This window comes from Phymastichus coffea, unplaced genomic scaffold (assembly GCF_024137745.1).
Source record: "Phymastichus coffea isolate CEN01 unplaced genomic scaffold, Cenicafe_Pcof_1.1 PCOF00213, whole genome shotgun sequence".
Taxonomy (NCBI): Eukaryota; Metazoa; Arthropoda; class Insecta; order Hymenoptera; family Eulophidae; genus Phymastichus; species Phymastichus coffea.
The window spans coordinates 190,252-207,048 of record NW_026707024.1 but is presented as its reverse complement, the minus strand read 5'-3'; the positions used below and the strand labels follow the sequence as shown (position 1 = coordinate 207,048).

Here is a 16,797-nt window from a genome sequence, read left to right as displayed (position 1 = left end):
GTAATCGTGGATGATTGAAAATCTCAGGACAGTCTTATTGGAAAATTAACGTAGTCGTATGTGTCTTATCGCTTATATATGAATATATCGCCCTACGAGAGTAGTAAGTACCCGCGGGGGCTCGACACTTCATCCGTCACAATGCGAAAGCTCTCGCGCGCCAGACAATGCCCCTCATGGCTTTTATCGTTCTAGCGGCTCTCTCTCTCTCTCTCTCTCCACTCTCTCTCTCTCTCCTCTCCTCTCTCTCTCTCTCTCTCTCTCTCTCTCTCCTCCTTTCTCACTCTCTCTCTTTCTCTCTATACTCGAGTAATGAAATGCTTACTCGCGCGCGTAACGATGAATTTTAATATAGCTGAAAATCTGTCTTACCGGAGTTATTCACCTAGCTGTGAAATTTGGAGTGACAGAATAATTGATAAAATACTAATATTTTTATAATGCCAACAGTATGGAATCAAAAATCCAACAAAATTTCTAGCAAGTATATAGTAATCAGTATAACTAATAAATATAATAATTAAATAATAAGTAAATTTATATAACATAATATAGTAATTAAATCATAATTAAAGGGTAATAAATAATTGCATATTTTTCTAGTACCGATTCATGATTATAGATAAAGATTCATGCGTTAGAATATAATTTTAGAAAATCTTAATTTTTTTAAGTACATTAATATTTAAAAATTCATCAACCTTAATAAACGAAATAGAGGGAAAAAACTCATTATCAATATCTTAGTTTATTTACTACGTATTTTTGAGTATTTTAAACGAAACGATTGTCTACTTAGAAAATATTAAAATCTTTAGATAAAGATTCGAGAAAAACTTGCAGAAGGACGTAACGTCACATATTTTAATAAGAAAGCTTCGGTAATATTACTGTTATAGATGATTTCGTTATAAGTTATAATTATTTCCTTAGTTTAAAACTTGGAGAAGAAAAATAAACTATACATAAAGATAGATTAGTCCAAATTAATCGAATTTCATTTCTACTGGTGGGAAGAAAACTTCCTGGACCTCCGATATGTTTTAGATAAGCTCTTACTAATTTATTTTAAAGAAATATAATATAAAATATCTTAAACCTATTGAATCTTTGATACAGAAAAATTTGTGAGGGATAAAAGTGATTATTTTTTTGATGGACTTTTGGAAATATCTGTATCTGCGAATTGCAGCCTAGAGGAATGCACTGACGTAAAAAGCATGAAACATAATCATCTGAGAAAATGACTTGGAAAATTATGAATTTATTTTATTTACGACATATGAATGAGTTATCAATCGAATAAATTTTGGTTACGTACTCTTTTTTTAAACAAGGAATATGTAACCGCAGGAAAAAAATATGTGATCTCAAAATCACTTAACAGTATTGAGCCAATGCACGAAAAATAGCGACGCGTCTCCTTTATGCCTTGGCAATAACATATCCAGAAAGTATAAAATCCATACAATATACATCCGCCGGCGAAGTTTATGCCGTATAAAACACATAAGGGGCGAACATGTCCGTCTCCGTTTATTCTTTTTCTTGCTGGCGTCAAACATACGAAAAGAAACTTTTTCGCCGACAGACTTTCTAAGCGTCCGCGCGCGCCACCGTGTGTGTGCACACTTTCCGCATTTATGCCCCTGCCGCCGCCGAGCTAAAACGCGTACACGCCGAAGAAGAAGCTTTCAATATTCTATTTTTTTTCTTCGCTTTCGCGCGGCGCACGTTGCATTGCTTATATATACGCGGTGCAGCTTTGATCTCTCGCGCGCTGGATGCTCACGTGCTTTTGGCACGCGCCGACTCGACAAGGATGCGTTATTATGCATGCACGCCGTGATTTTTTCGAGCGGCGCGTGGATATGTATGTTATTCACTTTGTGCGACGCGAAGAGGTGCGAAGAGATCTTGCTCGCGTTATGAATCGCAAGATCTTTGTTTAAGAATGTAATGTACGTGCGAGAGAACTTTCGCGAATCTATATATACTCGGAATGTCAAAGCTGACTTTTTTCATATTGCACCTTTGCTGCGCTTGCAATGCGCCCAAGAAAATAAGCAAATGTAGTGTTATCGATTAGCTTCTTAAAGTTTGGCTCAAAAGCGCATCGATAGACAAGCTTTCGAGCAGTAGTTTCGAGTAACCTCTTGAAAATTCTAATGACACAAATGGCTTGGCAGTCCGCCAACATGAGAACATAAAGCCACCATCTATATCGATGAAAAACTATTACCGTTGAGTGTATACACGTTATAGGTGCGCGGTGCAAAAGTTCTCACATTTCCAAATGGTTGAAACGGGAGAGAGAGAGAGAGAGAGAGAGAGAGAGAGAGAGAGAGAGAGAGAGAGAGAGAGAGAGAGAGAGAGAGAGAGAGAGAGAGAGAGTTAGGATGATAAAATCGGAGGCAAGTCGCGCTAAAGGAAATAGAGACGCGAGGCAGCTGCAAGCTATAGGTGCGTTACCGGGGTAAGATGTAATTTTCAATACTCGAGTCTCTAGAGAGGACACGCGCATTGCCTACCTTCCGCCTGTATGAGAGAGAGAGAGAGAGAGAGAGCTTGAGAGCCACAATTTCGGGGTTTTACCGCGACCCGTCGACGTAAACTCTCTTCTCTTTCAAGCGCTCGCACGTTGTCCACTCGGCCGCTCTCCAAGCTATTGCTGTATGAATTACAGAAATTTGGGATATGGCTGACTTTGGGCCAGCACGAACTCTGCGTGAGTCTTCGAGAGCGAAAATGCACGAAGCAGGGTCGCTGTAATTGCCGTTCGACATGAAAAATCCGAAAGCTGGCGAACGTCAGGGGGCCGTCCGTCGGAAAGCCCATACCTATACGATCAGTCAGTCACTCGAGCCATCCACTTTACGCCAAAGATCTGCGAGCGATCCGCAGGCTTGCGTGACGAAACGAAGCCCCGACGCTCTTGCGTCGTGTCTCAGGAAAAGAGAAAAGCAGTAGCAGTCACTTTCGACTAGACAAAAGCGTATAGGGATCGAATCGAGTTTACCGATGGTAGCCCTGGGGACCCGGGCGCGCGCGAGAGAGACTCGCACTGATCTTTGCCTTTTGTCCTATCTGCCTTTCTCGCGTAACATACCTTTGCTACTCGGCGCACACGCCACACGCCCCGTTCCCCGGCCGCTCGCCTGCTCGTTGGATATTGAAGCTAAGGTGCATACGTGCAGCGTATCTTTGGCACAGGTTATATCCTCTCTAAGGAGGCTCGCTGCCTGGCTGCAAGAGGATACCGCGATATTCTCGTGCAGACTTGGTGCTGGTGTCGCTTGTGAAAAGCGAGAGATAGCGAACATTTTCAAGAGAAATCTTTATGTCAATGAGCACTTATACTCAGGAAGATCGCGGCTCTTGTATACGAATATAACCTTATCAATATAACCTTCCTCGACTTAAAATTATTACGCACGTACAATCTAAAGCATCTGTCGGAGAATTTTCATACCTGAAAAGGCAATTTTCAGGCAATAATCAGGATTCTTTGAATTTTACTGCTAGATATCACTGTCGCAAACGTTCATTTCTTAGAATATAGCGACACGACGTGGCTAACGGCATTACGACACACATCAAAAACATGGCAATCTTTCAGTGTGGTACATGCAAACATTATATTACATTACTATGTTAAATCTAGTACATAACCATTCATTTTCATCGATTCTCATTATCGAATCACTCACGTACAATCGCGCACCGATCCCCGAACCTCGTAAATTACTTGGAGAAATGCGATCGTCATCTAATTGGAATTCGATATCGTCACGGGTACATAACGAGCACCGTGAACTTTTTTTACCTCCCTTCGTCAGCTTCGTCTTCCCTCTTCGACTTTCTTTTTCTTATTTTTTTTTATCCCGACCGTTCGCGCGTGAAAATTTTTATCTGATTTACGGGCTTGATGTTTGACGCTTGAGTTTCACTAACGCGCCACCAGGATTATTCATGAGAATTAAGCAAATTTAAATACATCGTGAAAGACAAATCATTGATAATTTAAAAATGCACAACTAAAAAAAAATTACAATAAATATCGACACGTGAAAGCCTTTCAAAAGCCGAAATATTTAATGAAGTGCAAGTAGTCGCAGTAGTAGCCAAAAAGCCACTAAACATACTACAAGCGACGATCGACCGATCAAATCTCTGTTGCTCTCGGGAAAGCTCGTGAATAAGCCAACGAGCGGAGTGTGCTCGGGCGAGATACGTCTACTCAGACGAACTACTCAGGCGAATTAGAAGACGAGGATGAGGCGAACCGCAGCATGCAAGCCCTGCGCGCGCTAAGTAACGTCGGAGAATCCTCGTGGTGCATATATACCAACTACCACTAGCATCCCATGAGACATCAACGGAGCCGAGGCTCGCGCAAGCTTTCGGAAATCTCGGCGCGAAGACGTTGTGTGCGACGTTTTGAGGAATTAGCCGCACGGATACAAAGAAACGGGATAAAAAAAAAAGAGCGAGATACGCTGCGCAGATACAGTCGCGAGCGAGCGCGAGCGACGCTTTCGTCCCATGAGGTCTGACGGTGTAATTAAGCGAGTGCACCCTCGCACACGTCTGCGTGCGCCCGCCGCCGAAGCCCTCTATCCGTCCCTTTTCATTCGGATGAGTCGTGCCAGATGTAAAGCAAAAGAGCTCGTCGCCTACAGCTTGCTTGCGACGATACTTGCAGCGGTGTCGAAAGGTGACAGACAGAACAAGAAACGAGGCTATGTGGTATAGCGTCAAAGGATGTGGAGGTACCATGTTATTTCTGCGATTTTCATGATGATATTGCACAGTACGACAAGCTTTGCGCACTTCTGTAATTCGAACGCAGTAGATTTTTTTTTTCATAACGTATTTTCTTTATCAAGAACTCGTATCGTCGACTGACTTTTCTAGTTGGGTGTTGGTTTATCGGAACGAGAAGAACGTATTTCTTGTATAATTGTAGATTCATTTGTGTGAGTCAGTTGAACTAACATTGATCTTAAGCGAAATTAAAAAATGACATAATATTATACAAATTGTTATAGTTTAAATTACAGCAGTAAACGGAAATGTAAAAGGGCCATGTCACTAGCACCCGTCGAAAGTGAAACATACGAACAATACAAAAATGCAGTTCTATTAGTCGAAATAAAATTGCCTAAGCAGTGATTTCGTAATTTCAACGCGACTAGTTTTTAGAAAGGTTGCAGCAAAATCAATGTCTCCATCTAGTGAAAAATAACAAAACAGAGCAAAACGTGTAAAAAAATAAAACGAAAACTTTGAACAAGAAATAAAAACGCGAAAAAGAAGAGAAACGCATCCACGTTGGTGTAGTCGTTGCTCGTCAATCGATCAAGCTGCAGCGGGCGGCGCAGGGCTGACACCTCCCGGGCCGTATCTACTTGCGCGCGCATTGCAGTTCCCAGGAGGACCGCCCAGCAGCTCTCACGGCTTTATTCGTCGAATCGGCGCTTTTCCCTCCTCGCGACAACGAAGACGGCGACGACGATCGCTTTCTTAAATTATCGCGGGAGACCACCGCGTTAGCAGTTTTCGATTTCAACCGTAATCGGCACGTTTCGCCGCGCGAGCGCTCGTCATTGGCAACGATAATGAGATAATTTCGAGAGAGAGAGACGACAAACTTTACCGATGAAGAGTTTGGCTTCCAACAACTTTAGTCTTCGGAGAACTTTGAAATTGGTAATTAAAAAGTCTAACACAACGAAACAGAAGCAATGAAAACTGCTATGCCTCAAAGTGGCTACTTGGTCTAACAAGCCAATTTACGAATCTGGCGAAACATTTGTCAGAGAGCGGAGAGCGACAGCCGATGGGTACGATCAATCGTCGTATTTTTTGCGCGGCGTCAATGAGGCAGCGGCAGCTAGCATGCGGCTACGTCATCTTGCGCCGGTACGCGCGTATGGTAATGGAGGGCCAATCATGCGGTAACTAGTCGCCCAGGGGATAGTCGCTGCCAGTGCGCTAGCGTGGTCAGCCCGTCAATGTGTCACTTACGTTAGCCGCATACACGCGTACGCGCGAGCCACGCCGATCCCTCGGTGCACATCTCGGGCATAATTCCGACTCGGAAACGCGACCTGACAGCCAATCGCTAATGGCCGTACACTCAGATTCGCGAAAGCACTGCGCACCGCTTCCTCCCTCTCGCTTCTTTTAGTTCATTTTTTTTTTTTTTTTTTTTTCACTCGATGCAATAAGCCCTCCCATGAATTATTTCCAGGTGCAACGCGAGCTTTTATCCAAAACGTATTTATATTTCGAGTGTGCGCGCTTGCGTTAACAACTTCGTTGATTATTTACGAGATATTAAATAAGAGATGCGCGTACGCATTGATTGACTGCGATATCTTCTCTTTCTTTTGTGCCAGAACTGTTTTAATTCGACCCGATGTGCCGAGTACATTTTGCCGATTGATATTTGATGAGGCAACTGCAAGTGAAAAATTCAGGTGCACTTCCATATGAATTTGCTGTACAATTTTCAACCATCTTGATGGGGCAAAACTCACGAGACCGGCGGATTGAAAGCGCCGCGTATATTTTGTCATCCATTCCTCCGCCTCTTACCCTCAAAATCGTCATCTATCGACGCTCGAAGTTCGGGAGACACATCATGCGATAGAAAACTCACCAGCGTCCATTTTCCCAAGCGTCCGATCGTAGCCTCCAACAGGGGGGTGCGGCGACGACGACGAGAGAGAAGGCCGCTCCAAGTTTGGGCCAACTCGAATTAAAGTTAGCCAAGTGCCGACGACGAAAAGTAGTTTAGCGGTATACGGACGCAACACGACACGGCAGCGCGAGATACATATGTGCCTGGGAAGAAACAAAATAAAAGAGAATGACTTCGAAGAAGATCGGCAACTGAACTTGACGAAGGTTCTCTCGCGGTTGACTCGTAGGAGCTGGGTATACGATCCATGGAAAAAAAGAGCTTTGACTTCACAGTTGGCTTAGAGACACAGCTTTTGTCGATTACACAACAAAAATCGAATCAATAACTTCCTCTCGACTCTTCAAACTTCTCTATCGAAAGTCTTATAAACGATATGAATAAGATGGCGATCGCTTGAGCATCGAGAAGCTTGCACGTGGTGTAAGAGCTCAGCAATGTACCAACGAGAAAGCAAAAAAGAGCAGTGCAGATAGAAGGCGCACGAAAGACGAATAGCCCGATATAGAAAAGAATAAAAAGAGAGAAGCGACAAACAGGGCGATAAATAACTGCAGGATGAAAAAGGGGGAGGGGGCGCTCTCTCTCTCTCTCTTTGCACCCCCGTGGGGCTCCTAAACCTAGACGACGATGCTTCCATCTTCTCTCGCTTTCGTTCGCTAAACCCCCCACTCCCTGACCATGTGAACTTCATGCGTGCGTATGTGTTGCTAAGTGCACAGCAGCCCAACCCCGGCAATTATTTCCTCTCGTGCTCGCGTGCAACGCCAAATGTTTTATTGCGCGGGTCGACTGCCACCACCACTGCTGCTGCTGCTGCTGCTGCTGCTGCTGCTGTTGCTGCTCGTACGTAACAGGAGAGACTGGTCATTCGGGAAGTGAGGGAGATGCTCTTGTTCTTCAAACTTTCAAGCTGGTGAACATTTGTGGCCTGTTGAGTGAGATAAATTAATCGGCACAGTAAAATATTTACTGCGTCGAAACTGCACTCAAGCTACTAGCTCAAATTGATATCTCCTTCGTTCAACATTTTGCATCCCCCAATTTCACAATCGAACAATCCTGTAATGAAAATGCCATCGAGGAAAGGAAGAAAAAAATGACGACAATGCGAGTATGTGACTGGAGACGATGGAAGTGACGAGATAGGTATGTCTATCTCACCCCTCGCCAACAGAGAGCTGCGGGATATGAGGTCGCCCGACGCGAGCGAGCTGCGACTAATTTCGTAATCCAGACTCACGCTACGTACTAATTGCTCACTAAAGCATGGCGGATCCAATCTTCTCGTCGATGCGCGCAGACACAATTCTCCGTGACGTGATTCCGACAGCCACATGCCTGCGCATAGAAAAAGCTCTTGATCGGCTTCCAAAGAGCATCAAATGCTATTTAAATAATTATCTACAAACCATTAAAATTACTGGAATTTAGCAAAATTTAATTAATAAAATTTAGCAGATATAACGCATCGAGTAAAACTCAATAAAGCCCGCAACTCATCTCGTCTGTTTCCCAATAAATAGATCATTAGCTGGTGAATAATTCGGCAGCTCGTTGCCTCAGTGCGAGGGCAAACGATTATTGCGCGAGGCACGCGAGATTGCGTTGGAAAATTTGCAGCGTGCAATGGCTCGCAAATTGACCGTTAATTAATTAAAAATGAAGAGAGACGCACGTACCAGCCCCTCGTCGTCGTCCTCGTCGTTGTCGTCGTCGTCGTCAGCCCTTCAGTCTTCTGGTAATCGGGTTAAATTAAACTCGGTTAGCGTGTATCTCGCTTGGGCGCGTGTATAGTTAGCGACTTGTTATGTGCGAAATCAGGCGCACGCGCTCTCGCATAAATAGCTAAGTCGGTATATATACCCTCGTGACACGCGCTCGCACACCGTACGCTGATGCTACACATTTAGTGGTGGCTCATCGAATTATGACTTCTTAATAAATCAATTGGATTTCGTTTTTCTCTTTAAAATTGTAATTTTCTTCATCTGTAAATGTAATAATAACGACGGATCAAACGGAAATAGGATCTATAATTTGACATACAAAATACAAACGAAACATTGATCAAGATCTGAAAGCTTACAACGCTAAGCACAATATCTAAACTGCAAAAGATACTACTGAAAATTAAATTCACTAAAATAAAAAAGATGGGTTATCATCAAAATTCGCGTTCGCGAGAGTTAACGTCTCGTTAATCGCCAAGGGACCGAATAACAGAAAATCACGAGGTCGTATCGATTTTTAAATTGCGTAATAAATAAAATTAGTAGCGACGAGAAGGGTGACTGTCGGCGTGCGCGCACCGGCCTCCTGAGGGGCTGCGAGCAAGTCCTAACTTAATCCGAAGAAGAGAGAGAGAGCGAGAGAGAGAGAGAGAGAGAGAGAGAGAGAGAGAGAGAGAGACTGAGGGCAACTTTTGGTCCATAGCTTAATAAAACTGTCTCAATTTTTGCCTCATTACCAAGCTACGCCTACTGATTTTCTTATTTGATTCGAACGAGTTTTTTATTATTGTCATTTTTGCGGCTTGAAAAACTAAAAATTCCAATTCATTTATATCTTTTGAAAGCAAATTGAAAATAATAATTTTTAATAATAATAAATTTTAATAAACTTTAGAATTAGTAAAAATATCATTCGGTCAATAAAAAAGAATCAGTGGGAACTTGCATTTTCGACAAATCGTTGCTGGCGGAATAGTACTGTAACTAGCTCTCAAGTTTCCTTTAGCGCCACAATCGAAGTTTTTGAATTTCCCGAACTCGATTAGTTGATCATAATGAGCTCCTAACTATGCCTATGATGGTGCCGGATCATAACCAAAGATAAGTTGAACAATTGACTTCAAGAAGACATCATTTTTAATTATTCAATAAAAGTAATCTTATATTTATAAATATATAAATTTTGTCAATAACTCTTACTTCAGCGTGGGTAAAATTGTAGTCAATGTAAGGAAAAATATATGACAAACAAATATTTATTAAAGCAAATTAGCTAGAAAAGTATTTTGTAATACATTGAAGTTTAAAATCTCGGTGGTAAATCTCACCGTTTTTTAAATGAAATTAAAAATCAAAATATATATTTAACTTATTTTTATTGAATTTGCGAAAAAATATGCGTACTACAAACATTATTTTTATTTTCATCATAATATTATTACTTTCTGAAGCCATTATGAAATAAACAATTGTTAAATAACCCGCATATGCAATTATTCAAAATTGTACAAAACACGTATTTCTTATAAATGCCATTTATTTATATCAATAATTAACTTCAGTCTCTGTCTAACTCTTTCCATGAATATATCGAAAAGTCTTATTAAATATATTCTTATCGATGCTCAAATATTCGATTTCGATATTAAATCGGAATCGCATTTCAATTTCAAATAAAAGTCTCGTGTAATACTTAAAGTTTGTAACGAAGAAGTTATATAAGAAAAGCTAAATTTTAAATACTAATGTACCCATTAAAAATGTATAGCAGTCGATACTAAAAATGACTATAATTATGAATATGAATACCTCATGCTTAAATTATTTAATAATATACTACTTATCGCATTTCTCATCATTAATAATAGAAATAACATTGGAATAAATTTTAGAGCGTCGATTCTATAAGAAAAATCTATGTGATTAAAATAAATATATGGTACTTTATAATACCAAGTTTTCGATCGGAGATTGTTATATAAGCGTTTCACATCGTAAAAAATAAATATATATATAAAAAATAAATTATTGTTCTAATGTTTTGTATTTATAAATATAAACTCAACAATTGGATCAGCAATATTATCATTTTCTCCCCATAAGAGTAACGGGAACTTGTATTTTTGTCAAGTTGTACTCTGGTGGAAATATACTTTTATATGCCTTCAAATTTCCTATAATTCCGTGATCGAAGTATCAAAATTTTCCCGAATTTATCGACTGGCCGTAATGAGTTGTTACCTTTGCAGCTATTGGTGCTAAATCATGATCCCAACTTATAGGAAGTAGAGAATTTAAAAATAAGCACAGATTATTAAGAACGCGGAAAATACTTACGTAATCTATTTGCGCATAATCAAATCGGACACCAAGAAAAACAAAAAACCATCAAAACTTCTTTTGGAATTCAGTCAAACTGCAGATGTATTTGATCAGAAATTCTCGAAAAATATCTTGTCGGAAAAGTTCTTTGTATATGATACGAGTAAAAATGTAAATTATAGTTAAAACAATGCAATTATTTACTAGAGATAAATAAAAACATACAACAATAAATTAACTTGAATAGTTAATGTCAGAAAAAAAAATTTCCTCACTTTTATAATACCATAATTAAAAATAATATACGACTTACGTCATACAATGGTGTGAAAGGAGCTAGAAAATGAAGATGACCTTTTATATGACTCATAAAAGCTGTAGGTGCAAAACAAAAGATAATTTTTATTTTCGATGCGATGCCAGGTCGTTCAGTACCGCAGTAATAAGCGCTGCAGTATTTCCTATTGAATGACCAACGACGAAAATATCACCGCTATGTATTTTAGATATGTAGATAATCTCAGCGGGAATATAGTACATTCCCATTTCATGAAAACTAAACATTTATTTATAATTTCATGAATCAATAGACATAATTTTGCAAAGTAAAACATCTTTTTCTCAAGTAAAGTCCCAGAAAGTGTACTCGGATGAAGTATATTTTACACGGCACCTTGAGTAGCACCTCTATCATTTGCTAGCCAGACATCGTAACCTTCATCAGCAAGAAGAAATGCTGCACAGGCACAAATTAATTGTTTATTTTTTAGTCTTGAATATTTATAGTTTTTTTTCTTATATATTAATGTTACCTACCGAATCCTACATTTTTATCGATAAAAATCCAATCAAACGACGTTCCAGAATATCCGTGATGTACAAACACGACTGGAGCACCTGCTGGACCTATAATTCTATTCATCATTAGCAAGTACTCATCTTCTGTCAGAATCAAATGATCTTCGGCTGGATAACCTTCTGCTGTTATAAGCTCAAACTAATATATTTAATAAATTAAATGGCGTGGAAATATAACATATATTTATTATTCTATAAGACTTTTACGGGAGTTGTGAGATTCTTATATTTTCCCTTAATACCGGTGATACATTTCGATATTGATTTATTTCCTCTAATAGTGCCATTATATCCAAAAAAAATTACCAACTTTGAAAGACAAAGAGATATAAACCATGATAACTACTTTACGAGACGTATTTCCATATTAATAAACATGGCTTGAATACATGGTTTCGTCTAGTAATCTATTGTGTCAATATCCAATAGTCATAGCAATATATTTAAATTGAAATAATTATAACGTAATAATCGCGAATACTAAGTTATTTAAAAAATGGAAAAACAACTTTTGAAACATTGTGTTATCATGTTATAATTCATATTTGAACATATTATCAAAAAACTTAAGTTTACCATAATAGTCATGTTGAAAATTTTCGCATATAAAATGCATAATTTAGATTTTTAGTAGAAAAATAGATTTAAAGAATAAAAAAAAGCCATAAAGGTGAAGGAACTGACTCGCCTAAACGCATAAGGACAGTCTCGCGCTCAGTTGATAAAGAAATAAAGACTCGAGAAAGTTGGCTGCTACCGTTCGGAGGGTCTCCCGAGAGGCCTTATGACTTAAAGTCTCCTTACTCCGTTAATTCCGAACATTAACAAAAGTCTCGCTAAAACTCGCCAGCGCAACTTTGGCCAAGTTCTCTTGGGGACGCGGGCGCGGCACTTGTTAATGAAAAAAATACAATAAAAGTCTAATCGGGAGATTTTCGCGTGACTGAAAGTTTTCTTTTCTTTTTTTATAACTTGGCGATTGTTAATTTTTGTCCCGACTTTTATTCTCGGAGATTTTTTTTGTAACCTTTTGTTGTTGCTTTACATTTCAAATGAACTAGAGATTCGTTAGTATAATTTTATGAGGGAAGCTATTCGTACAAACTGAAAGAAAATAAATATTATGAATAAATTTTGACATGTTAAATGTGCTTGATACTTTTTCATATAGCAAGAAAACGCTGTTGTTAACTTAGGCACTTTTAGTCAGATGAAAATGAATGAAATATTAATCGTTTTGAATTTTATTTTAAAGAGTATTTTCCATTAAAACTTATACCTATGCAGTTATAATGAATTCCTCGCAAAATTGGCTTAAAAAACAGAAACATTTTACAACTTTTATTTATTTATTATTTTGGTAATTTTTAATAGCATTTATAAGCTCTTTATATACTAATTCTGGTGCTTGTGTTCCATATATATAATCTATATGATTAAATTTTGGATCTTTTATTTTATGGTAGAGTATTTTATTTGGTATCACATCGTACAAACGTTGAACATCCTGAAACATTCTTATAAAATTATCATTCTCTAAAATTTTTAATGATTAGAATGAAATAATTATCAATATTACCTGAGGACTCGAGTAGTAATCGTTTTCAGCCCAGAAAAAACCAATTGGAACTTGTAGTTTGGATAAGTCATATTCGGGTGGTATCAAGTCCAGATACTTTTTTAAATTACCTATAATACCGTAATTATATTCTCGGAATTTTTTGGAATCTATAATTTGAGCGTAATGAACAGCTGTTTTAAAAGATGATGGTGGTGATTGGAGTTCAAAAAGTAGAGGATAAAGAGTCTAAAAATGATTGTATGAGAATCAATAATTTAAGTTGACAAATGTAAATAAAATTACGTACATAATTGACTTGAGAGTAATTAAACCCAACAGCACTAAAAATAAAGAACAAGCAAACTCGCTTATTCACTAAAGATTTACCACAAAGTTCTTGCGTTAAAAGATTTTGTAAAAGACCAGGCTCGTTAATTTCTCCAGCTGATAGCTTCTTAATTAAGCTCTGAAAAATATAAATTATCTTAATACTAATATATTACGAAGTGTTTTCATTAAAAAACTTACTTGAACCGGATTGGCAAGTTTGGTTACCAATCGAGTAATACCCCTAACGTGATTCATGTAAGCTACTGGAGCCAAACTATACATCGCTTTGACTTTTGATGCAGTTTCAGGCTGTCTCACGCCCATAATGTAAAAGGAAGTTGTGCCCATTGAATGACCGACAAAGTATATGTCACTATCTATGATTTTTGAAATATAAGTTATTACGGCTGGTAAATCGTACATTCCAACTTCATGAAAACTGCAAATATTATATATCATAATTGATAATGAAAAATATCAAGAAAAAAATGTTAACATTCGAGTACCTGAAGTCCCAAAAACTATACTCAGATGAAGTGTAATTGACATGACATAATGAAAAAATTCCGCCTCTTGCATTAGGCAGCCAAACGTCGTATCCTTCCTTAGCTAATAAAAATGCTAAACAAAAACTAAATTATTTTAATGTTGTATAATGATACATATCTAAGATATGTATTACAAACGAGGTATTACCTAATCCTTTTTTTTTACCAAGAATGACCCAATCAAAAGAAGTGGCGGAATATCCATGCTGCAAAATTACAGCGGGAGCATTTTTAGGTCCAGGAATCCTATTTAGTGTCAATAAATATCCATCTTTAGTCAAAATTAAGTGATCCTCTGCTGGATAACCATTTTCTTGAATGAACTCGGACTAAAATTAATTCAATAGTTATTTTACACTTATACGTACAGTACTTATTGTAATAATTATTAAAAGAAACCATACCGGAGTCATATTCAAATCTGAATATTTACTTTTCTCACCATTGAGACAATCGGAAATAGCTTTATTGCCCGCAATAAGTCCATGATATCCATAGCAATTTATTTCTTTAAAGATAAGTATATCCGAAAGAAGTAAAATTATACTTGACATCGGCATTGTTCTTGTTTCTCATGGAATCTTTAATTGTAATACCTACAATTAATTCTATTAATCAAAAATATTTTTCTTTGTAAATTATTGATAAATGTCGCAATTTAATCGATAAATCGATAGATACTTCGAAAGTTTTCAAGACCATGATGCGATGCGAAAGATTTATTACTTCAGTTTGAGCACATAAATCAATAAAAAAATAAAAATTTTCACAATTTTACACGGGGCTGAAAAAACTAAATAGCCCAAGGCATTCAAACTCCTCAGTAAACAACAGGACGAAGTAAAAGTTATATCACCACGAAAACTTCCCAATATCAGTTAGCCGCGTACAAACTTGACTGTGTGTGTAGTAAGGGAGAGCAGAAAATAATGTTTGATCGCGCTGAAAATTAGAGAAGCGATCTGCGGACGGACGCAGCTATATCGCGCGCGATAACGAAGAACGAGAGATGGAAAGAGAGAGAAAGAGACCGAGTGAACCCAAGTCCCTTGGGAAGAGGTGTGCGAGCGCGTGCTTTTTTTGTCGCTACTCCTCCCCACGGCTCGGGAAAAATCATCTCGCTGCCATTTCGAAGCTCATCCTTCGGCGCTTCGTTTCAGTTTCGTTAGAGATAAATGTTGGGAAAGGGAAAGGTGGACGAGAATTTGCTGGTGTATAAAAGATTTTAGACGATAGAGTTGCAGCGTGTAAAATGTATTTATCTTTATCGTGCGATTACTTTAGAATTAAATTTTATTTTCATCTTATGGAAATTATTATAACAATTTTATAGTTTCAATATATATCTATTTTGAACATTTAGATTTCATATTTTCAAAATTTACGTCTTTAGTAAAATATTTCTATTACTTTAATTTTTTCGGAACGTTAATTTTAATTGTATCTCATTTTTTTTATTTATACCTATTTTTATCATACGTATCTAAGCTTAGAAATAGATGCAAAATCACTAAAAAATAAGATTAAACTACTCGCTTAAAGTTTATTTTTAAGCATAAATAACAAGAATTTACATAAAGTACCTAAACCATATTTTAGGTCAAGTGCCTAATAAAATAAAAAAATGCACTATCCACTTATCAATTTTATGTGATCGACTGTTCGAGAACTTGAACTTTTCATGTGAGACGATGAATTAAAACTGATTTCTTAGCTCCGAAGCGTATCATAGAAAAGTTAATGCCGGTAGTTATCTATGTGAAGGAAACCCAACCCACTCTAAAATGCATTCTACCTCGAGTAGGCGAATGGCGTTATGAGAGGGGGCACCTGTTTTACGGCTAACTTTCTTTTTTAATAAACATTGTATGTAACTTTAACAAATTTGATAACATTAATATTGTATTAATCATAAACTAGTGAAAGGCGTACCTTTCAAAGTATTAATAATAGAATCTAAATCGCTGGAAACCTGAGTATGGCTAGTTTAATTATAAAAATCTAGGAAAAGCGTCATATTTTCTTATCTATTTAACTGTATATGAAAGATTTAGTACCAATATTTCATATAACTGATGTAATATGCATTGAAAAATCTCTTACACAGTTGCCAAATAATAAATCAAAGTTAGTTATACTATGAATAATAATCAGATTCTAAAGTAGCTGTTCAAGTCACAATAACAATAACAACAAATAAAATGATATTGTAATACTAAAGGATATAAGTGAACTAGAATTCCAAGTCGAATGACAAATACACGCCATGCCTTTTACGTAATTTAGAAAGTAAATTAGTGGAAAGTAAAAAATTATTTGAACCTCGTGCCAAGGTTGAGCCTTTCTACAACTGTAATATAAGACATATATAATCATTTCACACAACCTGCGAGGTAAATATACTGCTATTCATTCTGATTTCAAATATCGAGCTGTCAAAAGTCATTAGAATTCTTATGTAAGCAGAGTACGAATAGGAAAGGAAATGTTTATTCAACTGCTATATTTCACAATTCTAAAGTTTTTTGCGTGGATACGCCGCTGTCAGTTAATGAGTGATAATATAAGTACGTCCACTTAACTCAACTATAAAATTACTATTCTATCAAAAGTAATAATAACACGGCATCGTTACGTGAGTCACTTAAAATAATTTTTTACACATAAAAGTGGCACAATAAAAATTCTACTTTTTTTTTCTCATGTATAACAATAATATTTTGAAGAAATTTGTTA

General features: G+C 37.4%; 1 protein-coding gene and 1 pseudogene across 1 annotated transcript; both read right to left on the bottom strand.

The window, feature by feature from the left end:
• Positions 1 to 10,251: 10,251 nt before the first annotated feature.
• LOC131674137 (lipase 3-like) lies at positions 10,252 to 11,909 on the bottom strand (annotated as a pseudogene).
• Positions 11,910 to 12,967: 1,058 nt separating this feature from the next.
• Positions 12,968 to 14,621, bottom strand: LOC131674136 (lipase 3-like). The gene is made up of 7 exons (XM_058952658.1): positions 14,466 to 14,621; positions 14,210 to 14,390; positions 14,020 to 14,134; positions 13,712 to 13,952; positions 13,491 to 13,649; positions 13,202 to 13,429; positions 12,968 to 13,129 (listed from the first exon to the last, which is right to left on the bottom strand). The coding sequence occupies exons 1-7, from the start codon at positions 14,619 to 14,621 to the stop codon at positions 12,968 to 12,970; spliced, it is 1,242 nt and encodes a 413-aa protein (XP_058808641.1).
• Positions 14,622 to 16,797: the final 2,176 nt, after the last annotated feature.